General features: G+C 51.7%; 1 protein-coding gene across 1 annotated transcript in view; it reads left to right on the top strand.

Moving 5' to 3' along the window:
* ELP3 (elongator acetyltransferase complex subunit 3) overlaps positions 1 to 24,964 on the top strand; it is a 74,781-nt gene extending 49,817 nt beyond the window's left edge. Inside the window, exons 9-12 of the mRNA XM_017830478.1 lie at positions 10,148 to 10,341; positions 14,462 to 14,552; positions 19,408 to 19,473; positions 24,668 to 24,964. Of these exons, the coding sequence (XP_017685967.1) occupies positions 10,148 to 10,341; positions 14,462 to 14,552; positions 19,408 to 19,473; positions 24,668 to 24,949 (633 nt within the window). The 3' untranslated portion in view covers positions 24,950 to 24,964. The remainder of the gene's footprint in view (positions 1 to 10,147; positions 10,342 to 14,461; positions 14,553 to 19,407; positions 19,474 to 24,667) is intronic.
* The last annotated feature ends 494 nt before the right edge of the window (positions 24,965 to 25,458 follow it).

Raw genomic sequence — 25,458 nt, 5'->3', positions numbered from 1 at the left:
GCTGGAGAGGGACTGGGGACAAGGGCTGGAGGGACAGGACACAGGGAATGGCTTCCCACTGATAGAGGGCAGGGAAAGATGGGAGAGATTGGGAAGGAATTCCTGGCTGGGAGGGTGTTGAGGGTCTGGTCTGGAATTCCCAGAGAAGCTGTGGCTGCCCCTGGGTCCCTGGGAGTGTCCAAGATGAGGTTGGACAGGGCTTGGAGCCACCTGGGATAGCAGGAGATGTCGAGGTTGGAACTGGATGATCTTTAAGGTCCCTTCCCAACCCAAACACACCTGGATCCTGTGGTGAGGACATGAGGAATTGCAAAGCTGTGTGGAAAACCTGCATTTCTTAATCTTGAATTGCTGCCTTTGTCTCTGTGAATCAGTATTTTATTTCCTCCAGCTCCCGACCGTTAAAGTTGTGATAATCCCAATCCCTGCCTCAAAATACCCTCCCATTCAGGAAAAACCTGAAAAAAAATCCCATGATTCTGCAGTTGAGACCCTTTTCCCACCTGAACTAAAAGGTCATTTCTAGTCACTCCCTGTCCAAGTGTTGGGTTTTTTCACGCCAGAAAACATCAGAGGGATGACTTTTGGGCTGTTTTTTTTTTCTGCTAAGACCCCTTGCTGCTGAAATCGATAAGGAACATATGGCTGGGAACACAGAGCCAAAGAGAAAGGAGCCCAGGAATAAAGGGATAAGTCTTGGATAGAGAGTGTGAATTTGCCAGGCATTTGGGCAAAGAGAGCATCATGCAGTAAAATATGTATTTTAGTGCAAATCGAACACTTGTCATCAAGCAGTAATGGCCAAATTACATTTTCGAGGACTTAGTTGTTGGCTTCGTGCGAGTTTTTATGGGTTTTTAATTAAAAAAAGCCTCTCGGAAAAGCAAAGTGGTTTTGCTGTGAACATAAATGAGGGAAGCTTTGGAGGGGCTCTGTGGGGTGGGAGAGAGCTCGTGGTCGTGTCGATGCTCCTTCTGGAAAGGAGAGGTCTGATGAAGGTGGATCAGATGATCAAAGGCAGGACAGAGTTGCTGGAGTCGATGGTTTTTTTTAGGAGAGGAAAACTTTACACGGGTTTTTGCACTCCAGACAATGAAAAAACGCTTTATTTCCTGCGCTCGGCCCTTGAGGGGAAAGCTGACCCTTCCAGAAATGTCAGAACCGGGAGTTTCTGCGCTCGGTAAAAAGCGAAGGTGAAACTTCAGGGGCAGATTGATTGAGGAATTCTCCCGGGGTTTTTCCAAACCTGCGTAATAAATGGAGCCGCGCTCGGAGCACCTGCACGGCCCCGGCAGATGGGGCTGCTCGGTGCACTGAGCACAATCTGGAGAGATTTGTCTTGGTGCTTCACGCGGAGCCCGCGCTCAGGAGTCAAACCCACGCTCCCAAGGTCAGGCTGCTCGCGCCCGAGGCCTTTCCCAAAGGCGGGAATGTCTCTTCCCGTTATTGAGCTGGACTTCAGCGAAGCTTTTGAGGCCATCTCCCACAGCATTCTCCTGAAAAAGCTGCAGCCCACGGCTTGGGCAGGGGCACTCTGCTGGGTTAGGAACTGGCTGAGGGCCGGGCCCAGAGAGTGGTGGNACAGCATTCTCCTGAAAAAGCTGCAGCCCACGGCTTGGGCAGGGGCACTCTGCTGGGTTAGGAACTGGCTGAGGGCCGGGCCCAGAGAGTGGTGGGGAACAGAGCTGCATCCAGTTGGTGGCCGGTCACCAGTGATGTTCCCAGGGATCAGTGCTGGGCCCAGTCCCGTTAAATGTCTTTATCGATGATTTAGATGAGGGGATTGAGTCCCACCATCAGCAAATTTGCAGATGACACTAAGCTGAGGGGGAGTGTTGATGTGCTGGAGGGCAGGAGGGCTCTGCAGAGGGACCTGCACAGGCTGGATCCATGGGCTGATTCCAACGGGATGAGGTTCCACAAGGCCAAGGCCCGGGTCCTACCCTTTGGCCACAGCAACCCCCGGCAGCTCCAGGCTGGGCACAGAGGGGCTGGAGAGCAGCCAGGCAGGAAGGGAGCTGGGAGCTGGGATGGCCAGGGAGCTGAACAGGAGCCAGAGTGTGCCCAGGTGGCCAAGAGGGCCAATGGATCCTGGCCTGGATCGGGAAGAGTGTGGCCAACAGGTCCAGGGAAGTGATTCTTCCCCTGGACTCAGCGCTGGTGAGGCCACTTCTGGAGTGCTGTGTCCAGCTCTGGGCCCTCAGCTCAGGAAGGACATGGAGGGGCTGGAGCAGGTGCAGAGAAGGGTAACGAGGCTGGGTAGGGACTGGAACACAATTCCCATGAGGAGAGGCTGAGGGAGCTGGGGGACTCAGTCTGGAGAGGAGGAGACTCAGAGGAGACCTCATCCCTCTGCACAACTCCCTGCCAGGAGGGGGGAGCCGGGTGGGATCGGGCTCTGCTCCCAGGAGCCAGCAGTAGGACAAGAGGGCTCGGCCTCCAGCTGTGCCAGGGGAGGGTTAGGTTGGATATTTGGAAGAAATTCTTTCCAGAGAGGGTAATTGGCCCTTGGAATGGGCTGCCCAGGGAAGTGGTGGATTCTCCATCCCTGGAGGTGTTTAAGGTGAGACTGGATGTGGCATCAGTGCCATGGGCTGGGAACCACGGCAGGGTTGGATCAAGGGTTGGACTTGATGATCTCAGAGGTGCTTTCCAACCCAGCTGATTCCATGATTCTATGATTCTATGAGTCGTGTTGTTGCGGCGCTGGGGACGTCGCAGGGCAGGGGCTCCTCGAGTTCTGGGTGAACTTGGAGACAGCAAGTATATCCAGCAGGAGGAAACCTGTAGATCCAGGCAGTCCAGGAGGAAAAATAGACTTTGGAATGGATGGGATGGGGTGAGGTGGGATGAGGGGCACTTCCCTCCTTGTCTGGCATCCGGAGTTTCCTGTCCTGTTTAACGTGGTAACATTTTCTTAACGGAGCCGAAGGTTGTGACGATTCACCTGGAAAAAATTCCCTTTGGCGTGTGGATCTGAGGGTTTTGAGGCTCTTGGAAGGGAGGAGATCCAACAGCTCGAAGGGTCAGTTTATGAGGTCCTTTAGAGAGCAGGGAAACAAATCCCAGTTTTCTTATTTGACATTCCAAGTGTCAAATGAGACATCACAGAACAACCTCAAACTGCTCCTCAGCAGAGAACTGACCCTCTCGTGGCAGAACTCGTGGGGTTTGTGTCACTTTTAGTGGCTTCCATAATCATATTTGTCTATGTAATATATACATATAAATAATTAATAAATCAAATCTGACTCCTTGAGTGTGCCAGGAGCTGAAAGGATTTTATTCTGGAGCTGTCGAGAGTCAGGAAAGTTAAAATTCCCTGGAATGTTGTCTTTCCTCCCCTTGATCACAGAATGCTTTTCAGAAGCTCCCAGGAGAGATGGAAATTTGGATCACCCACTTTAGGAACTTCTTCCCCCTTGGTCACATCCACAGGAGGTTTTGCCATGAGTGCAGACATGAAGAGGGTGTGATTTGGGATCGTTTAGGTTGGAAAAGACCTTTAAGTTCATCAAGTCCAACCATCCCCCAGCACTGCCAAGGCCACCACAGCCCCACATCCACAGGGATTTTAAATCCCTCCAGGGATGGCGATTCCACCACTGGACGGCCCTTTCCATGGAGGAATTGTTCCCAATATCCAACCTGAACCTCCCCTGGTGCAACCTGGGGCCGTTTCCTCTTGTCCCACTGCGCTCCCCGAAGGACCATTTGGATGGACGGCAAGTCTTGCTCGTTCTCCCTCAGGGTAACACCTGATGGACCTCAAAAGCAGGGATAAATCCGGCCCAGCGTCAACTCCCCGTCTTCCTGAACGGTCTGTGTGGTGTTCTGGAAACCCAGACAAGTGTAAACTCAACGTCAGGGAAAGTTACAGTCGTTAAATGACTTTAAAATGACCATTCCCGGCTCCCTGCCTTTCCCAGCTGCTGCTCCGCGACGTGTGCGTTCCCAGGCTGCTCCGAAGGCAGGGAAAAGGCACATTTCAGCGTGTCTTTCTCGGTCACTGGGCCATTGTCTGCGCCAGTGAATGCAGATCCTATCGTCAGGGTTTAATTAGCCCGGCATTTACAAGGAAAATGCAAATTGAGAGCTAAAATGGAGCCACATTTTGGAGCCACGAGCTCCCGTTAATGCATATAATTAAAGCACTAAGTGATTGTTCCTTCCCTGTGGAGTTGGGGAGTGTCACTCAAGGCAGGAGCTTTCAAGGGCTCCCAGTATTCCCGGTTATAAATAATCCAGCTGATGGAGATAAGGAATGCCGGAATATGGAGAGCGCAGATAATGTTCTTCTTATTCACAGGATGAATTTAATCATCTGCTTTAATGCAGGGGACCGTGGTGGAGGAACCCATTCAGGAATCAGGCTGAGTGGCACCTGCTTTGGGGTGGGCAGTCACTAAAAAAGAGATTTCCACTTTTATTCTCAGCAAAACCTGAGGTTTCAGTGAAGTCCTTCCAAAAACTGCTGCATTTTTAAGTTTATAAGACTGGATGTGAAAATGGGACTGAACCGCTCACGGTGACCCCAAATAGTTTGACCTTTCCATGGCAGCTCTGACAGGGGGGACTCAGGGGTTTTCTGACTGAAAAGGTTGTTGCAAGAGCACAAAAAAGGGAAATATTTGAGTTCAGGACGTCATCTCCTCTTATTCCATGGAAGATGTCCTTGCCCGTGGCAGGGTTGGGACTGGATGAGCTTTAATGTCCCTTCCAGCCCAAACCATTCCATGATTCTGTGATTATAATCTGATTTATTTTTTTTTTTTTTGCTTCATGGACTGTTCCATTGACTTTTGGTTTCAGTTCCTGTCTGTTTTCTTGGACAGCGACGACAATGTCACACAGTTTTTAGGACTGAAAGGGATTGGTGGGAGCTGGGCAGGAGGATTCCATGGTGCTCTTTGACACGTATTCCTTGATGGAAAAATCAGAGGCCTCTTCGGCACCCAAGCCACTAATTTTCCACCCCTTTTTGGGCCCTGATTATTCCAGGGGCAGGGAGTTTATGGTGGATCCTATTAGATGTCATTAGCTCTGATAACAGGGAGCTTCCCCAGCAAAGGCATCTGCTCCTAAAATCAATCCCTGAGCTCCTGAAACACGTGGATAACCCTGCACATGGAATGTGTGTCCGTGGGATCCCGTTAAGATTCACGGTTTGGAATTCCCGAAGCAGCTGCTCCTACAAGGGAAAGATGCTCAGTGGAGCTCAGGTGAAGCAAAAGAATTGTGCATTCCAGGATTCTCTGGGCGCCCATTTTATTTACTGTGGAAAAACTCCTCGGTTTTTCTCCCATAAATTGAGGAATGTTACGAGAAATGTTATTTTAAGGGGTGAAAAGGTCCACATTTTGAACCCACAAATCCTTTAAGTTTCAGCTGGTCTGAGTCGCCCTTTTTTTCTTTAATTATGATTTTTTTCTTTAATTACGATTTTTTCTCTAATTATGATTTTTTCTCTGATTATAAATATTATAAATAAATTTTCTTGAATTCTAAAGAAAACAGTTAATTAGGATTAAATCTCTCCCATCCTGTCCATTGTCTACACTCCCAGATTTACATTTTCCTTAATTATATGAGATGTTTTAAATGCTTTGAGTCTTTACCTGGAGGGGAAGAAAACTTCAAGCAGAGTTGGTTTAGTAGCTTTGGAGTTGGTCGTGCTTCCATCTGGAATATTCCTGAGTGGGGAGCCCTGTCCTGCATCCTCCAGAGATCCAGAAATTCTGGGAATACGTAGGGGTCCGTTCTCTCTGGGTCATTTTTAACCACCTCCACTGTCTGGAGGATTATCCCTGACTCAGAGCTTCCTGGAGCTGATGGAAAGCCTCCCGTTGACTCCAGTGCTATGGATGGTGGTCTCTGGAACAGATATTTTCGGGATTGAGTTTGTTTTGGCAGGAAACCGCTCGGAAGGTTTTTATCAGCCGGAGACACCTTTTAAGGTGTCTAATTAAAAATAAAAAAAAGAAAAAAAAAGAGGCTACAATTCCCACTAAAGCTTGGCATGTGGAAGCATTTTCTAGCTCCTTTGTTTCGTGAGAGGCTTAATCAAAACTGTTTGTAAGAGGGAAAAGGTTAAGCCTTTAAATATTGGGATTTACAGACGCCGTTCCAAATTCGACGCCGGGAAAAGGGGTTCAGAAAACAAGGCAATACTGCCATGGTATCTGGGAAATTAATTACTTCTGGAATGAGCTGGAGGAGTATTTGGAGCAAGAATCACAGAATCATAGAATCAGCGGGGCTGGAAAAGAGCTCCGAGATCATGGAGTCCAACCCTTGATCCAACCCTGCTGTGGTTCCCAGCCCATGGCACTGATGCCTCATCCAGTCTGTCCTTACACCTTCAGGGACAGAGAATCCACCACTTCCCTGGGCAGCCCATTCCAAGGGCTGATCACTCTCCCTGGAAAGAATTCCTTCCAAATATCCAACCTGACCCTCCCCTGGCACAGCTGGAGGCCGAGCCCTCTTGTCCTACTGCTGGTTCCTGGGAGCAGAGCCCGATCCCACCCGGCTCCCCCCTCCTGGCAGGGAGTTGTGCAGAGGGATGAGGTCCTTCCTGATCCCTCTTTTCTCCAGGCTGAGCCCCCCCAGTTCCCTCAGCCTCTCCTCATGGGAATTGTGCTCCAGTCCCTTTCCAGCCTCTCTGCTCTTCTCTGCACCTGCTCCAGCCCCTCCATGTCCTTCCTGAGCTGAGGGCCCAGAGCTGGACACAGCACTCCAGGGGTGGCCTCACAGGGGCACAATCCCTTCCCTGCTCCTGCTGCCACCCTGATCCCGATCCAGGCCAGGATCCATCGGCCCTCTTGGCCCCCTGGGCACACTCTGGCTCCTGTTCAGCTCCCTGTCCATCCCAACTCCCAGCTCCCTTCCTGCCTGGCTGCTCTCCAGCCCCTCTGGCCCAGCTGGGGGTTGTTGTGGCCAAAGGGCAGGACCTGGCCCTTGGCCTTGTGGAACCTCATCCCGTTGGAATCAGCCCATGGATCCAGCCTGTGCAGGTCCCTCTGCAGAGCCCTCCTGCCTTCCAGCAGATCCACACTGCCCCCAGCTCGGTGTCACCTGCACATTTGCTGATGGTGGGACTCCATCCCCTCATCCAGGTCATCAGGAAAGACATGAAACAGGGCTGAGTTTAAGGGTTAAACTCAGAGCTGAAGGAATAAATAGGAAAACCCGTGGATTTTTTTCCAAAGGCCGGCGTTGCCGGGGTGTGAAGTGGCACCGTCGGGTGGCTCCGGGCGCTGACGTCGAACGTGCGGAGGGCGCGAAGTGACAAAATTCCGGGTGGGATTGGAAACCTTCCCTCCTGACCTTGCCTGGGCTGGGTGGTTTTAACCTCACTTTCCTCCTCCCGTCTGCCTGGTGAATCAGGGCTCTCTGCCTGGTGAATCACACAGGCTTTTGTGCTCAGGACCGTGGGGAATATTATCACACGACCTCGCTGGGAGCCCTTTTTTTCCCCGCTGGAGTGGCTGAGGTACCTCTTGTACCTCGTTGGAGAAGCAGCGTCGCTTCCTTTCCTTAATGTCCTTGGTCAGAGCAGTCCCCTCACACACCATCTTCTCATTCCTCCTTTCACAGCCGCTTTGTTTTCCGCCCACAAAAGGTGGAATTCGGGCCGTGTGGGTTGTTTAGGGAACAAGAGGACTCGGAATCACTTCTCTGACCTCGTACGACTTCGTGTTACGCACCCACTGCACCTGCCTGGCTTGAGAATCAGTGCAGGGATCTGTGTTTTCCCTTTCTCTTTGCGTCTGGAGCATCGGATGCTCCTCAGGAGTGGGAATGGTGGTCAGCCAAGGGCAGGGAATGCCAGCCTTCCTTGACAGCCACTGGACCGACCTGGAAATTAGCCTGAACCCTTGGAGCAGAGGGGAATTCCCATGTTTTCAGGAGATCCGTTAAACAGAGGTGATGGTCTCCTGCTGTCAGATCCCGTTTCTGACCTCGGTTCCTTACTGGGAGTTGGACTCCATGATTCTCATGGATCCCTTCCAACTCTACATTCTCCATAACCCAGCTGGGTTCTTCAACCCAGCCCAACAAATCAAGAGAATTCTCCCCAAAAAACACATGTTGGGTTCTGTCACATTAGTGAGGTGACTCATCCCGGTCAAGGATCCATCAGGAATCGGAGCTGGCATGAGGTTGGGAGCTGGAAGTGTGGGCGGGGCACAGATCCATCCCATCTCCTGCCCCTGGAGCTGCAGCACCAGCCAGCCCAGAGGGCCTCAAATGAGTCATTCGTGTCCTGTCCCCACAGCTGGCGATGATTTTAGGGTTAGATATGAGGAAGGAATTGTTTGGGATGAGGGTGGGGAGGCCCCCGGACGGGTTGCTCAGAGAAGCTGTGGCTGCCCCTGGATCCCTGGAAGTGTCCAGGGCCATGTTGGACAGGGCTTGGAACAACCTGGGAAGGTGTCAGGAACTGGAAGAACTTTAAGGTCCCTTCCAACCCAACCATTCCATGATTCCATGACTTTATCCCTGATCCAGATCTTGTTTGGTTTCTTAAACTGCCTCAGCTGTCCCCATCTCTCTGTAAGGCTGTGTCCTAATGACTCTGGAGGTTGATCTGCCTGGAAAAGCTGTTCTTTCCCTGTTTCTGTTTTCCAGCTGGCTTGGCTCCCGGCTCTGTGTTTCCCTGGAGCTGCCCAGGGTGTCCCTGGAATGCCAGGGGTGGGGGCTGCTGGAGCTGTCCCTGGCTTAGGCAGGGAGAGAGAGAGAGTCAGGAACAACCTGGGCTGCCGTGGTCCTGCCACGTCTCTGACCTCCTTCCCATCCGGGTGGTGGATCCAGCATCCCCTGGGGAGTGGGTCGGGGCCACGGGAATGAAGACAGGCTGGGAGAGCTGGGGGTGTCCAGCTGGGAGAAGAGAAGGATCCAGTTTGACCTTGGACCCCTTTCAGAGCCTAAAGGGGCTCCAGGAGAGCTGGAGAGGGACTTGGGACAAGGGCTGGAGGGACAGGACACAGGGAATGGCTTCCCAGTGCCAGAGGGCAGGGAGAGATGGGATATTGGGAAGAAATTCCTGGCTGGGAGGGTGCTGACAGGCTGAGATGGATTTCCCAGAGAAGCTGTGGCTGCCCCTGGATCCCTGGAAGTGTCCAAGGCCAGGTTGGATGGGTCTTGGAGCAACCTGGGATAGTGGGAGATGTCAGGGCTGGAACTGGACGAGCTTTAAGGTCCCTTCCCACCCAAACCATTCCATGATTCCGGATAACTGGTGAAGCACTTCAGCAGCAACTGGTGAGACCACACACCAACCATTAACTCACCTTAACAAACCTGTGTGGGTTTTTATTCCTGTGAGAATCCCATGCTGGAGAGAGGGATCAAGCCGTGGATATCAAGTGTTCCACGGTCTAATCCAACCTGAGCCCCGGCCCGCGGATCCCGTTGCAGCGAGGCCGTGTCATCACTTAACTCAATTTAATGCTTGCTTGGTTCGGGGGGGGGGCCTTTGGAGTTTGGTGGGGTTTTTTTTTCCCTTTGCAAGTGATTTTATTTTAATTGTCATCACTGGAAATTTAATCCGCGGAAAAAAACCCGACACGCGAGCCGGAGCCGCTCCGTTGGCGGCGCAAAACGGAATAAAGCAGGAATAGAGCAGGAGCTGCACTTCATCCTGCCGTTTCCCTGGGCCTGTTGAGAACATCATTGCAGAATAAATCTGTTTTTCTTCATTGCTATTCAAATGATGTGGCCCAGACACATTGATTAATCTCTAAGTGTGGCCCTGCTGAGATGGGAGATAAGTACCCTCATTCCTATTGTTCTAATTCCGAGCACAGTCTGTTACAATAAATGCTGCAATATCTATTGAATTCCTGCTGAAAGGTACGAGCAAGGCACAGATTTGACTCTCTCGGTGTTGCCATGTGGATTAATTTTATTTTTTTTTCCTCCCTTAATGTCTTTTTTTTTTTCAAACCCAGAACACGCTCCTCTCGTTTCCAAACCCGCCACGAGCTGATAAACGCTCCCAACCCAGGAATTCTTCAAACACACTTAAAATTACCTTTCGCGAAACCCCTCTGGAAATCAGTTTTGTTTGAAGCTCAGGGGGGAAACATAGTTTCTTTCTTTTGCCCTGACTCCCATTTTCTTTTTTGTTCCGTTCCTGCAGGAGTTTTTTGAGAATCCCGCTTTTCGCCCCGACGGGATGAAGCTCTACCCGACCCTGGTGATCCGTGGCACCGGCCTGTACGAGCTCTGGAAAACTGGGAGATACAAGAGCTACCCCCCCAGCACTCTGGTGGATCTGGTGGCCCGAATCCTGGCCCTCGTCCCCCCTTGGACTCGCGTGTACCGTGTCCAGAGGTAATTTTCCATGCCTACGGATTTGCTGCGCTCGGAGGGATCCGGGCTTTTGCAGCGAGATCTGACTCAGCCTTTCATTATTTCTCATAGCCTCAATCATTAATTCACTAAAGGTCTTTAAAACTGCTTCAGGGTTTTTGGTTTTTTTTTTTGCTTTAAAGCCTCTTCAGGCTGGGAGAGGCCGAGGAGGATGAGGAGCTCTTTAGGTGGAACTCCATGTCCAGAAATTTCTGGAGGCTCCGCTTCCTCCGGCAGCCAGATGAGAGCCTGGGACGCAGCCCTTTAATGATCCTGAGGGATAATTGCCTCTTGGCTGTGGGGGAACATTCCTCTCTTTGTGGCAGGAGCTGTGAGCTGTGTCATTTTTCTGGCTGTGGAGACTTCCTCTCTCTCCCCGTGGGCGTTGCAGGGTTTTCGGGAACGTTCCGTGGTGGCGCCATTATTCCCAGCACCCACCTCCCGGAATTATGGATAATCATTCCATTAGCAGTGTGGGGTCTTCCCTGGGTTATTTTGCTTCTGTTATCTCCTAAATCTGCCTGATAATAGGAAGGGAGGTTGTAAACACTTCCCTATTTTTGCATGCACAGACAATACTCCGTTGGCTCCCGGCTCCGTGAGTTGGAATCAGTTCCAATCCTGTGCTCTCCAAGAGGAGAGTGAGGAATGAGACCTCACCTGCCTGGGTTTCTCCAAAGAATTTGCTTTTGTGCCTGATTGGAAGGGTGACAAAGTGGGGATGAGCAGAGAAACGTGTCAGAGAAGGAAGTGGCCAAAGGCAAGAAACGCTGGGAAGCTCTGACCAAGAAATTCTGGATTCAGGGATAACGGTGGAATTTCTAAAATGCCCATTTAAAAACTAACCTTGCGCTCAAAATTGTATGAATTTACAGTGGCACAGAAAAGAATAAGGCACTGAGGAAACCTTGGAGGGCTGGGAAGCATCCCTGGAAGGGGGAGGATCTGCTGGTGGCAAAGCTGGAGTGGGAGATGGGATGAGATGCAGGTCAGGGAAGTTGGGCATCAAACTCCGGGGGGTTTTGCTGTAAATCCTGGGATCACCATAACAGAGGAGGAAAAGTTCTTAATGTCTTGGTCTGGAATAGGATGAACCACTGGGGAATGCAGCCATGAAAAGCATTTTTTTCAGGATAACTCCATTTAGAGATGGAAGCGTCGATGCAGCAGTCGGAGCAGGCTTTGGGAATGCCTTGTGTGGAATAAGCCCCATCTTCGGGAGAATGAGCTGTGGGAATATGTGCAGGGCAGCATCAGTCTTTTTTTGGAAGGGTAGATGTGGAATAAACGACCTCTGAGAGAAGGAAAATCATGGAATCACAGAACGGTTCGGGTTGGAATGGACCTTAAAACTCATCCCTTTCCAACCCCCTGCCACGGGCAGGGAACATTTTAAGAAATTACCTTTTAAAGGAATTGCCTTTTAAAGGAATTACCTTTTAAAGGAATTACCTTTTAAAGAACAGGAACACTGATTTGGGCAGAGAACAAGAAAATTAGGAGTAGCCTGGCGTGAAACAAGGCAGGAATGTGGGAATTTTTGGTCAGGACAGAGATTCCGAGGAGTAGCTCGTTCCTGGTGCCGTCACCGCGGCATCGCATCTAAATCCAGCAGGTTTATTCCTCAAGGATGGCAGCCTAGCAGGTCTTTTCCTGAGGAATTCAGGCCTGGAAAAGGCTTTGCTTGGTGTGCTGTTGCCCTGACTCCCCTCCCCAGCTGCCATCCCGCTGTCAGTTGGGATGTTCCGGAGCGGTTTTCCCGCTTCCCGGCTCGTGGCAGCTGGAACGGGTCCATGGTGATTACGGATTTTTACACCTCCGGAGCCGAGCCCAGGAGTTATTACTTGGATCTGAATTGCTTCCAGGGCCGTTGTGTGACTCAGGAACAGGATAATGCACAAAGCCAAGGTTTCTGAAAACATCCACGGGCTGTTCCCAACAACGGGAGCGACTTTTCCCTCGTTCTCCGCTGCATCCCAGGCCCTTTCCATCTCCACGAGTCCACCTTCCTTCACAGCTTCCCTTTCCAGGCTCTCTTTCCACAGTGCTTTCAGATTCAGCTCGTGCCCAGACAGCAGGTTATCCCGACAGGAAAGCTGGAGAGGGAATGGAATACAAGGGTGTGGAATGACAAGGACAAGCGGGAACAGCTTTAAGCTGACAGTAGGTTTAGATGAGATATTAGGATGAGATATTGGGAATTCTTGGCTGTGAGGGTGGTGAGGGGCCGGAATGGAATTCCCAGAGAAGCTGTGGCTGCCCCTGGATCCCTGGGAGTGTCCAAGGCCAGGCTGGATGGGGCTTGAAGCAACTTGGGATAGTGGGAGGTGTCCCTGCTTATGACAGGGGGTGGAACTGGATGGTGTTTAAGGTCCCTTCCCACCCAAACCCTGATGGGATTTGATAATTCCATGAAGCTGGGATGTCTCCAGGCTGGGATTCTCACGTTCCCATCAGACAAATCCTGTGGGATGCAGCTCCAAGGAATAAAAGGAAAACCCTGAGCTCCAGGGAGAGCTTGGAGCCCCTTCCAGAGCCTAAAGGGGCTCCAGGAGAGCTGGAGAGGGACTTGGGAGAAGGGCTGGAGGGACAGGACACAGGGAATGGCTTCTCAGTGCCAGAGGGCAGGGAGAGATGGGATACTGGGAAGGAATTCCTGGCTGGGAGGGTGGAGAGGCCCTGGCCCAGGTTTGCCAGAGAAGCTGTGGCTGCCCCTGGATCCCTGGGAGTGTCCAAGGCCAGGTTGGACGGGGCTTGGAGCAACCTGGGATAGTGGGAGGTGTCCCAGCCCATGGATTTATGAGCTTTAAGGTCTTTCCCAGCCCTTCTTTTTATTCCCAACAGTAAAGAAAAGCTCCTTTCCTTGCCCCCCTTGCCAGCATCTCGGACCTGCAGAGGCTGGAGCAGCACAAGGATCAGGCCTTTGGGACCCTTGGAGACCTTTATCTTTGATTAGATTAAAAAATAGGAATTGCCCGAAGTAGGAATTGCTAAAAATAGGGAAAAAATGCTCCAAACAGGAATTGCCAACCATAGGAATTGTTAATGGTGTGAAAGCAATTCCACAGGGAACTGGATGGATCCATTGACACGTTGGTATCGGGTATCTGATGGATCCACCGATCCAATTAAGCTAATTCCATCAGCAATTCCCTGACTGGGGGAATCAGGGAATGATTCTGTCCTTTAAGCTGCTGAGTCTTGCATGGATAAAGGAAAAGGGGGAATGCTCACCAGGGGATGTTTGAGCCCAGTTTGCTGAGTGTCTCCCATGTTTGTGTCGTCCTGATTTCCCCCGTGGAAGATCCGAGGGGTTTGGATGAACCAACAATCCCCGTGGTTCCTTCCCAGCCTGCTCTGGATGCATAAATCCTGCCTTCCCTGAGGGGTGGTGTCCTGCTTTCGTCCTCTCCAGCGGGACAAACTGCCCTGGGAGGCAGCACAGAGGCCAAACCCGGCCTTGCCTTCAAATTCCATCGGTGCTTTCCCTTGGAAAACCGAAGGAAGGAGTCTTGCCATTTCCAGACTCCCGATTTACGTTCCCATGGGAAGGGCCTGGACTCTCTGGCCGCTGCAAATCCTTTCCTGAGCAGAACTTTTTGGCTTTTAAGCAGCTAAAATCCCAACATAGAGAAGTTATAATCCCGATGGATTTTCCCTACTGGACGTTCAGCTCCCAAACCGGAGAACTGGTTCCAAATTACTGGTTTTCCAGCAGCAGATTCCACAAAGAACATCTGACCTGGACTCCTAGAAAAAGGTGGAGCCTCAGCTGGATGATCCTTTTTTTTTTTCCCCCCCTAGATTCCCAAGAACCGAGAACAAAATCACGATTTTTACACTTTTAATTTTTTTAATCCCTGAAGCCAACTTTTACATTACATTTTTTTTTTTAACCTAAATAAAATCTGTAGCTTTTCCCCTCCGTTTTCCTCCTGCTCTTAGTTGCATTTTACCCGTTTTATTCAGCCGAGGGCTCGAAACCGAGGGAATTCTGAGGAATTCCGGGATCTGCTGCTTGGGATCTCGGCTTAGGTGGCTTTGTGGTTCCTTCCCTGCCCGTGGAGTTGTTTAAAGGGTTCTCTTTTCCTTTTCCACGCAGGGATATCCCAATGCCACTGGTGAGCTCCGGGGTGGAGCACGGCAACCTGAGGGAACTCGCCTTGGCCAGGATGAAGGATCTTGGGACACAGGTAAAAAAAAAATCCTGGGAAGGGCTTTGAAAAAAAACAAAAAAAAGCAACTTAATGACTAAAAAAAGCACTTTAAGGATCCTTCTGGGATCATTAAAAAGCTGTGTTTGTTTGGGTGACTTTTAAGTTTTGTTTGGGTGACTTTTAGTTCAGCACTTTCACCCCCATCCCTGGTAACTAGTCTGTGATATTCCATTTGTTTTGTTTTTTTTGGAGCCCGAAATCGAAGAGAGGAGGCAGGAAAGGTTCCTTTGTAATCGATGCAGTTGGAAACTCTCCTTCCTTTTCTCCTTTCCCACGCACTCCGCTGGCTGGAACAATTGGAAGGAAGGCTCTCAGTGGAATCTTGCAGGAGAGGTTTCAGCACAAACAAAAGGAGTCTTGATATTCCTGATATTTCTGATAAAAACACGGGGGAGGGGGAGGAATTGGATTTATGTTTGCAGCCAGGAAGGATGGATTCCCAGCCTTTTCCCAGTGTTCCTCCGGCTCTGCTCTGCCCCTGCCCACCGTTTAAACCTCCCTCCCAAACTCCCAAAGCCCCTCCTGGAAAGTTATGCCCTTTTTCTTTTGGGATGTCCCACTTCCTGAACGAAACGTGGCACAAACCCCGTGTTTCCTGGGAATGTTCCACCCACTGAGGGTACCCGGAGGAGCTGTGGCTGCCCCTGGATCCCTGGAAGTGTCCAAGGCCAGGTTGGAGCAACCTGGGATAGTGGGAGGTGTCCCTGTTCGTGGCAGGGGGTGGAACTGGATGGTGTTTAAGGTCCCTTCCCACCCAAACCCTGCTGGGATTTGATGATTCCATGAAGCTGGGATGGCTCCAGGCTGGGTTCTCGGTTTCCCATCAGACAAATCCTGTGGGATGCAGCTCCAAGGAATTCAAGGAAAACCCTGAGCTCCTGGAGCCCCTTCCAGAGCCTAAAGTGGTTCCAGGAGAGCTGGAGAGGGACTGGGGAGAAGGGCTGGAGGGACAGGACACAGGGAATGGCTTCCCAGTGCCAGAGGGCAGGGGGAGATGGGAGATTGGGAAGGAATTCCTGGCTGGGAGGGTGAGGAGGGAGTGGAATGGGATTCCCAGAGAAGTTGTGGCTGCCTCTGGATCCCTGGGAGTGTCCAAGGCCAGGTTGGAGCCACCTGGGATAGCGGGAGGTGTCCCTGCCCATGGCAGGGGCTGGAATGAGCTGCCCTTTGCTGTCCCTTCCAACCCAAACCATTCCACGATTTTGTGATTCACTTCCAAAGGGCTTTGATTGCTCTGGTGTCCTGGCGTGTGGGCAGGGGCACATCCCCACCACGACTTTTCCATGGATCTCTGTGAGGATTTAGCGCTCCCTCTTCCCAGCTCCCCTTTCCTTAAAGAGCTTTTAAGGCCCCGCTGCATCCAGCAATTGTAAATTCCCCGACCGCTGCCTCTATCCCTGGATTCCCACATCAGTCTGTGCCTCTGACCCATGTTTTTTGGGATTTAACAGGGATAATCCCCCAGGCTACATCTAACTCCTTGCTGCCTGCGCCATCCCGCTTGGATCTTGCAGTCAGGAAAGGCGAGGGAAGAAACTCCAGGCTCTTTTCCTCCCAGCTGGGCTTTCCATCCCGCTTAATCTCTCTCCTTAAGCTGCTGCCCTGGACTTTTCTCCTTCAATCATTCCTCCCAGCCTCTCTCTCTCCAGGATTTGGCAGAGAGCTCTGCCATCCACGAGGAGCTTCCATCCCTCCCGCCGCCGTTCCACTTCAAATCCCGGCAGGGGAGGGAAGCCTCTGGAATTGAGCTCTCCAGGGCTCCTTGGTGGAACCTCCTCCCCGGCTTTGCCGCTAAACCCGGCCGGGACCAGCTGGAAAAGCTGGGAGAGCCGATCCATGGCACCGAGGGGCTCAGCTGGAGCGTTAAAGGGCTTGGGAAGTGTGGCTTTGAGAGGAGCCACGCTCTGGAAATGTCTCTGCTGGGCAGATGATTATGGGCTTTAATTTAGTGAGGCAGAAACTCGGCAGCTGCCGGGAGCAGGATCCGGACAATCTGCTGCAGCACAGCTCGGAATGCGAGGGAACTGCTGTGCTCTCCATGGGTCAGAGGAGAAAGCTATAAATAGGCTTTGCCCTCCTGCTTCCCGGGTTGGAGAAAGAGAGGAAAAGGCCTTGTAGGAATCTCGTGTCTCGTAGGGGGCTTGGAGGAATCTCATGTATTTACCGGCTCGATGGCGAAGATCAGGCAGTTCACCAGCTCTGGAATCCATCATCAGGGAATATTTGAGGGATGGGGATCAGCTTTGTGTCTGTGGTTGTTGAGGATTTTTGTTGGAGGGACCAAGTGCTGGACTTCGGGATTGCCCGACGCTGAGTGAGGGTGGAGATGCGCAGTTGGGACGTGGAATTTGAAAGGAAAATCCCAAAACACACAGTCACTCCTCAGGTCTGGGGTTCTAAACGAGGAGTGGACGTTCCTCCCCTTTTTTCTGGGATGTTTGTGAGGCTGGGAATTGGAAAGCAGGGAAGAGTTCGCCTCCAGCTGGGGCAGGTCACTGGTGGTTCCCCAGGGCTCAGCGCTGGGAACGGTCCCGTTTAATCTTCATGGATGGTCTGGGATCGAGGCACCCTCAGGCAGAAGTGGCAGCGAGTTGGGTGGGATGTGGATCTGCTGGAGATCAGGATCATCTGCAGAGGGATCTGGACAGGCTGGATCCATGGGATTGAGGGGCCAAGGCCAATGGAGTGAGGGGCAACAAGGCCACGTGCCGGGAATTGGACATGGGGCACCACAACCTCATGGAATGTTCCAGGCCAGGGGAAGAGTGGCTGGAAAGATGGGAAAGGCCCTGGAGGTGCTGGACACGAGCCCAGGTGGGCAAGGAGACCAAAGGCTGTCCCAGCCCTGGTGTGGCAGCAGGAGCAGGGAAGGGATTGTCCCCCTGTGCTGGCACTGCTGGGACACCTCCAGGGCTGGGGACAGCTCTGGGACATTCCCAGCAAGGGAGATATGGAGGGGCTGGAGCATGTCCAGGGAAGGGAACGGAGCAGGGAAGGGGCTGGAGCAGCAGGAGCAGCTGAGGGAGCTGGAGGGGCTCAGCCTGGAGAAAAGAGGAATCAGGGGGCACCTTCTGCCTCTGCAACTCCCTGATGGATCCAGGGAAGGGTCGGGCTCTGCTCCCAGGGAACAAGGGACAGGAGGAGAGGAAACGGCCTCCAGCTGTGCCAGGGGAGGTTTAGGTTGGATATTGGGAGTGATCCCTTCATGGAAAGGGTTGTCCAGCCCTGGCACAGCTGCCCAGGACAGGGGTGGATTCCACATCCCCGGGGGGATTTAAAATCCCTGTGGATGTGACCCTTGGGGACACGGCTCGGGGCGGCCTTGGCAGTGCTGGGGAACGGTTGCATTCAATGACCTCAGAGGGCTTTTCCAACCTTAACAGTTCCATGATTCCATGCTGTAGAATCCCGATACAACACCGAGCCCTGGGTTTATCACACCCCACTCCAAAACCCAGACACAACCCCCCCGTTTTTCCTATTATTTTGTGAGATCTTGGCTTTATACCGATAATGGAATTTAAAGGGACTCGGAGACAGGGCACGAGGCAGAGCTGAGCTTGTTCCCACTGCTCTGAGTTTCTGTGTGAACTGGATTTTCACACGTTCCTTCCCTGGCTTAAAATGTCTGGCTTTTGGAATTACAGGGGCAGGTGGGTGTTGGTGCTGTTGGAGCAATTTTAACCCACTGGGGGAGGTTGTTAATGGCTCTAAAGTGACAGAGGGCAGGGCTAGGCGGGATACTGGGGAGAAATTCTTCCTTGTGAGGGTGGTGAGGCCCTGGGATGCAATTCCCAGGGAAGCTGTGGCTGCCCCATCCCTGGAAGTGTCCAAGGTGAAGCGGGGTGGAGCTCTGAGCAACCTGGGCTGGTGGAAGGTGTCCCTGCCTGTGGCAGGAGGTAGTACTGGGTGAGCTTTAAGCTCCTTTCCCACCCAAACCATTCTGATTCCGTGATTCCATGATTCTTCCCTCCAATTCCAGCAGCACTTGTGGAATGAAGTGAGCATTTGCAGCTCAGCTGCTTTGGGCAAAACTGTTGTGGCAGCACTTTCCTGGCTAAAGCTGGGTCAAACTCAGCACTGGCTTACCAATAAACCCACAAAAACCTGGATGAACCCTCTCCCACAGCAGGAATTCCCACACTGTCCCAACTCTTTGCTAACGGGAGCGAGTGCCAAAGTCCTCAAATTTTACTGGTTTTGCTGAAAACCACAAAATCTGTGCGAGTTACAACCCATCTTTTAGCACTTGAGCCTCTTCTCCTCCGCTGTCTCACTTCTGAGGGAGGGGAGATTCCTTTCCGGGACTCATCCCAAGCCTTGGCAGCGCTCCGTGGCTGCTGGGTCGTGTTTGCACTCAGATATTCGGGAAGAGCCCCTGGAGCAGCTCCCATTTAAAAACAAGGAGAGGTTTGCTGGGACTCAAACTCTCTCTATTTGACGCCTGGATTTTGCCGGCGTTCCGCCTTCCCGGTGCAGGGGCAACAACGGATGATTCCAAAGCCGTTTTTCCCCTCTCCTGTCGTTCCATGGATGTTTCCTCTCCCCGCTGGTTGGGAATCCAAGGGTGCTTTGCCTCGTGAGCCACAATGGCCACTCAGCAAATCGATTTTTGCCGGCGGGTCTTTCCGTTGAGCGCCGAGCCTTCTCTCCCAGCTGGATTAGGGCTGGAACAGGGATGGATCAGTGATCCCTTTTATCTGGAAGGCTCCCCCCCCATTTGAAATCCATGACTGCAAATGTTTCAGCGGAGTTTTGGACCTGACATTGCCCGGAAATCTCGTGTGTCTGGAGCTTCCTGACCGTCTCCTCTGTGATTCCCTTTTCCCAGTGCCGCGACGTGAGGACGAGAGAGGTCGGAATTCAGGAAATCCACCACAAAGTGAGACCTTATCAGGTAAGATTTGTCTTTTTTTTTGCCTTTTTTTTAAAGTCAGAGCTTGTTTTCGGCCACAATTTATCTTCTGGCACTGGGAGCCATTTGTTGCACGTCCAATCCCGTGGTTTTGCCTTTGTAGCTGGATCCAGTTTTCCGTGTATTTCTGCGTGTCTCGTTCCTTTATTTTTGGATGTCTTGTTTGAGCACGTGTGGAAATTTATGGACCACTGTGTTCAACAAATGCATCTGCAGCCACTGGTTTATTTGGGTGTTTGGTATAACAGAAGATCTGCCTTTTTCCCTTTGCTCCCTTCCCTAAATTCAGGTTTAAAAAAGAAAACAATAACACCACGTGTTCGTTGTGAACAGGAATAAATGTTTAGCAGGATGAGTTTATGGCCTTTTTTTGGGGTGAATCTGCATGTTTTTATAGGCAAACAGGGCATGTGTAAATACATTTATGCACATGTACAGTTATATTTATTTGTATGAGTATATTCAGTTAGCATTGGACAGATATGTTGTGGTTTTCCTTCCTAAAATCCTTAAATAGTCCACAAAAAGATGCTTTGGAAAGGGAAACGTTCACTGCATCCAGTTTAGGAACCCATGGCATCCTTGAATGCTTTGGGTTTGGAAGGGACCTTAAAGATCATCTAATAAAAACTAAAGAGCATCTAATTGCTTCCAGCTCACTGTAGTCCCAAGGAGGGATCAATCCTTCCACAGAGGGATTGGGAATTCCATGGCACCCAAGGAAATGAGCCTTTTAGGAGCACACAGGCCCTAATTTTACTCTCCACGTGTGCTGTGGGTAATAAATCATGCCTTGGAAATATCCTCCTCCTGTTCCTTTGCTGCCATTAAGGAGGGACTGGAAGGATTCTGGAGTTTGTCCATCAGGTGTTGCCTTCACTTCCAAACAGGAATTCTTTGTGCCAGGCAGGAGCTGGGTCAGGATGGCTCTTCCTGGTCAGGATGGGCACGGACATGGTTCCTAAATATGAGCCACTAAATTGGGATTAGGATGTGACTCCTACCAAAGATCCTCTCCCTGGTGCTTTGGAGAATCCCTGGATTTCTTTAGGCTTGGAGGAGACCCCGAATTTGGCTCCAGGAGTTGGGCAGAGGGAATATTCGCCGAAAGACCTCCTCCCAGAGATTCTGGGGAGCCACATCCTGCTTCCCTCCGTGACTTCGGGGGGAGTGCCACCCACCCCACCTGTGACACACAGAGAGGGACAAGAATCCCAGAGAAACGACCCCATTCCTACCCGATTCCTGCAGGAATGGGGGCTGCCCAAACCCCTTTGCCTCTGCGCTGCCCCCTCATCTGCGGTCACCTCACGGAGCCTCTCCCGCCCCCAGCTGTCTGTTGGCAGCTCCTCTAACCTGATTTAAATTGTAAATTCCGATTTTTGGGGAGGAGAGGAGAGCAGTTAGCAAATAGCTTATCACAGGGTTTTCAAAGCAAAATCCCCTTTGTTAGGCTCCGTCTGGCTGAGTGGCAGGAGGGTGTCATTGTGCAGTCGGAGCGGAATTTATCATGACAAGCCAGGGAGAGGAATATTCCGGGGGATGGCACCGTTTTTTTTTTCCTTGTGCCTCAGACTGATGACAAGGTGTACGATGTTTGTCTTGGCTCCTCGAGTAAACACGTCCCCCCCCCCCCGTGTCACATCTCAAAAGAAATTAATCCCTGGCTCCAATTAATCACGGCTCCTTTTCCGGGCGGGATCGGCGGGGGCCGGGCGTGTATTTTTTATAATACATAACTCTGCTTATAATTTATTTATCGTGTCTAAGTCTGGGGCCTTTGAAAAAGCCAATTTGAAGTAGTTTTTTTGGTGATTTGTTGTGTTTTTTTTTTCCACTGGTTATTTACAGAGCTGCCTTTTCAAGTAGGAGCAGGGAGGGGGGGAAGGAAGGAGGGAAGGAAGGAAAGTGTTTTCTTGCTCCCACAGTGGTTGAGGCTGCTGTGGAATAAAGCCTTAAAAATGCTCAGGTGGATTGTTGGAGTAAAGAGACGTTGGAGTGACAGGTTTTTGAGGGGCAATGACAGCTCTGTTAAGGATATGAAGCTCCATTAGTGTTCAGGCAGAAAGTGTGAGGCTTTGGAGCTGCTGTCTCTGAAAAACTGGGAGGGGGGAGTGGTGGTGTATCAAGATAAGGATAATACAGAGCCTGGGAAGGAATAAAGCAGATTTTTTAAGCTGGGAGGAGCTGGTTTAGGCTGAGCCTAACCTGCCCCTGCGTTTTGCCTTTGTTTGTCAAAAGCAGTTTAAAATAAACGTGCAAAGCATTTAATGGGGTTTTAGAGGGAAGTGGTGAGGGATGTTTTAGGGACAAGGGACTGTCCTGGGAGCGTCCAAGGCCAGGTTGGATTCCCTTGGAGCAACCTGGGAGAGTGGAAAGTGCCAGGGTTGGAACTGGATGGGCTTTAAGGTCCCTTCCCACCCAAACCATTGTGGGATTCCGTGGCTGGCGTTGGGAACTGCAACGTGGGTGTGCCCCGACCAGGAGGTGATTTGGGATTGGCTTTTGCCACATTGGTACCGTTATCCCAGAAGGAAAAAGGTTCTGTGCACCTCGTGAGTCCCTGAAAAACCCTCTGAGGGGGGTTGTGTATCCCAGGAACCCTCTGTGCCCAGGGAAGTGGGAATAACAAACCCCTCGAGCAGCTCAGCTTGGCTGGTAACGTGTTTGTGTTGCCATAAAAATGCCCCAACAAAAAGGCTCCTGGTGAAGGTTCCTGTTTGTCCTGGCCCATCTCTGTCTACAAGTGGATTTTTGGAGGGGAGGTGAACATAACATGGAATCTGGTCATAGAATCTTGGAATCCCAGGATGGTTTGGGTGGGAAGAGAGCTTAGAGCTCATCCAGTTCCAACCCCGACACCTCCCGCTATCCCAGGTTGCTCCAACGTGGCCTTGGACACCTCCAGGGGTCCAGGGGCAGGCACAGCTTCTCTGGGAATTCTGTTCCAGTCCCTCACCACCCTCCCAGGGAAGTCCCTGCCGGAGGACAAGCAACTGGAGCCATATTTTCTATTTGTTTCATTTTGTCTTTGGAAGAATCCAGGAGTTTTCCAGTCTGAAACTCAGTGTTTAATAACATTTCAAGCCAAACCAGCTCTTACCCCGTGATCTCATTTCAGCATTTCAGAGCTGAGATGAGCCTTGGTGCAGTTAGGACAAGGTTTAATTGTTTAATTTTAAGCTGTGCTCAGCCAGGCTTGGACGTGGAGAGGAGCGGGCGACACATTCCCAGACGGAATTCTCCGTAAACAAATCTTTAATTCATGGATTTGGGGGCAACAGAGGAGGTGCAGAAAAAATGCCTTTAGTCTTTGCAGTGAGACTGGGAAGAATCATAATTGTCCAGGTTGGGAAAGATCTCCAGGATCATGGAGTCCAACTGTTCCCCCAGCACTGCCGAGGCCACCCCTGAGCCGTGTCCCCAAGGGCCACATCCACAGGGATTTGAAATCCCTCCAGGAATGGGGACTCAACCGCCTCCCTGGGCAGCCCCTTCCAATGCCTGACCGCCTTTTCCATGAAGGAATTCCTCCTGGTGTCCAACCGGACCCTCCCCTGGCACAGCTGGAGACCGTTCCCTCTCCTCCTGTCCCTTGTTCCCTGGGAGCAGAGCTTGACCCTTCCCTGGATCCATCAGGGAGTTGCAGAGCCAGAAGGGCCTCCCTGATCTCTCTTTTCTCTGGGATGAGCCCCTCCAGCTCCCTCAGATACTCCTGCTGCTCCAGCCCCTTCCCCAGCTCCGTTCCCTTCCCTGAACACGCTCCAGCCCCTCCATTCCTCCAGCAAACCCTCTGACTGTTCCCCACTTGGAAAACATCAGGAAGCCCAGAATCCCGATTCCTTTCAGATCAAAAGCAACTTGAGAAGTTTATTTTCTTCTCCCCTTCACTTCCTCTGCCAGTTCCTCTTTATCACTCAACCCCACCCCTGGTGTTTGGCGCGTTCTCCACCATCCGCCAACTCTCACTTCGCTTCTCCCTTCCACTCCTTGGGATCTTCCAGGGCGGCTTTTGTCCGGGTTGTTCCCAGAAAATGGGGTTTGAGGCAGCTCTCAGGGTGCTGGTCTGGCTGGTTTTGGGGTCTAAAGGGGTGAAAACCCCACTTGTGCTGCTTGTGGAGAGACCTGGACCTGTGAGTGTGGGGTTAGTGAAGGCTGTGAGGCCAAACCGCTCCTTCTGCACCGGAAAGTTTGGGGCTGGAGCTGCATCTCCATGAGAGCAATTCCCTTGGGAAGAGGGAAGAGCTGCTGCTCCCACTGATTCTGCAGGGATTGTGGAACTCGAGCCGCTCCAGAATTTAGAGATTTTAGGTTTCTGCTTTATAAGGTGAGTGAGACCACGCCTTGTGTCCTTGTGAGACCCCACCTGGGGCACTGCTTCCAGCTCTGGGATCCCAAAATCAGAAGGATGTGGAGTTGCTGGAGCAAGTCCAAAGGAGGCCATGGAGATGCTCCCAAGGCTGGAGCCCCTCCGCTCTGGAGCCAGGCTGGGAGAGCTGAGGGGGTTCAGCTGGAGAAGAGAAGGATCCAGGGACACCTTGGAGCCCCTTCCAGAGCCTAAAGGGGCTCCAGGAGAGCTGGAGAGGGACTGGGGACAAGGGCTGGAAGGACAGGACACAAGGAATGGCTTCCCACTGCCAGAGGGCAGGGAGAGATGGGAGATTGGGAAGGAATTCCTGACTGGGAGGGTCTGGGCTGGAATTCCCAGAGAAGCTGTGGCTGCCCCTGGATCCCTGGGAGTGTCCAAGGCGAGGTTGGAGCAACCTGGGATCGTGGGAGGTAGGGGTGGGATGAGATGATCTTTAAAGTCCCTTCCAACCCAAACCATTCCATGATTCAGTGTCACAGGTCACCACGTGGGCTCCCAATCCTTCTTGGAATCCTGTGGGCAGGGATAGGAGCCCAGAGGTGTCCCTTGGACAAACCCTTTCCACGACAGAGCCTCGTGTTTCCCTCGGCTGTGTCTGCAGGACCTGCAGCTCTCACCCAGCACTGCCCAAATCCATCTGGAATTAAATTGACCTTTCAGAAGCTGTGAATCCCAACAGTTTATGGAGCCGTGAAATTCCCTTCGGTCCATCCAGGGCGTCGCTCCAGGATTATTAAAGAAATTTTTTCCTTTTTTTTTTTTTTTCCCCCTCTTTGTCTCCCTCCCCTCTCCTTCCCCCCCGCCCAGATTGAGCTGATCCGAAGGGATTACGTGGCCAACGGGGGCTGGGAGACCTTCCTGTCCTACGAAGACCCGGAGCAGGACATTCTGGTCGGGCTCCTGCGCCTTCGGAAGTGCTCCGAGGAATCCTTCCGGCCGGAGCTGAAGGGAGGCGTCTCCATCGTCCGGGAATTGCACGTCTATGGGAGCGTGGTCCCCGTCAGCAGCCGGGATCCCTCCAAATTCCAGCACCAGGTACTCCAAACCCTCCCTGTTTTCCCTCCCCTCTCCTCGTATAACCTGATTTAATGTCCGATTTGCTCATTTGACATCCGTCGTGCCTTTGGGTTCCCTTCTCCCGGTTAATCCTTGTCCAGCAGCTGGATTTCACTCCTGGAATCTGAAAACTAATTCCAGACGGAGGGAAAGTGAGATTTTTATTTGGTCCTTCCCCAGTTTTCTTTCCAAGGAACGTTCACTGAATGGATTCTTCCCACCCAAACAGAAGGAATCCAGTTTTCTGCTTGAAGTGCCCGGAGAAGCTGCAGACTCCCCATCCCTGGAAGTGTCCCAGGACAGGCTGGATGAGGCTTGGAGCAACCTGGGATGGTGGGAAGTGTCCCTGCCCACGGCACTGGATGAGCTTTAAGGTCCCTTCCAACCCAAACCGTTCCATGATTCCATGATTTAGTGACACTCACAGATCTCTTCGTTGGCTCAGGCAGCTTTTTTTCCTTCGGAGAACGTGTCGTGTATCCCTTAAAACGCGGGAATAAAGGGACTGGGAAGCTGCTTCTCGTTCCTTGCAGTGACTTGCA

The sequence above is a fragment of the Lepidothrix coronata genome, unplaced genomic scaffold (genome assembly GCF_001604755.1).
Source record: "Lepidothrix coronata isolate B3197 unplaced genomic scaffold, Lepidothrix_coronata-1.0 Scaffold179, whole genome shotgun sequence".
Taxonomy (NCBI): domain Eukaryota; kingdom Metazoa; phylum Chordata; class Aves; order Passeriformes; family Pipridae; genus Lepidothrix; species Lepidothrix coronata.
Note: the sequence above shows the minus strand (reverse complement) of the source record. Positions and strands in the feature narration are given on the sequence as shown.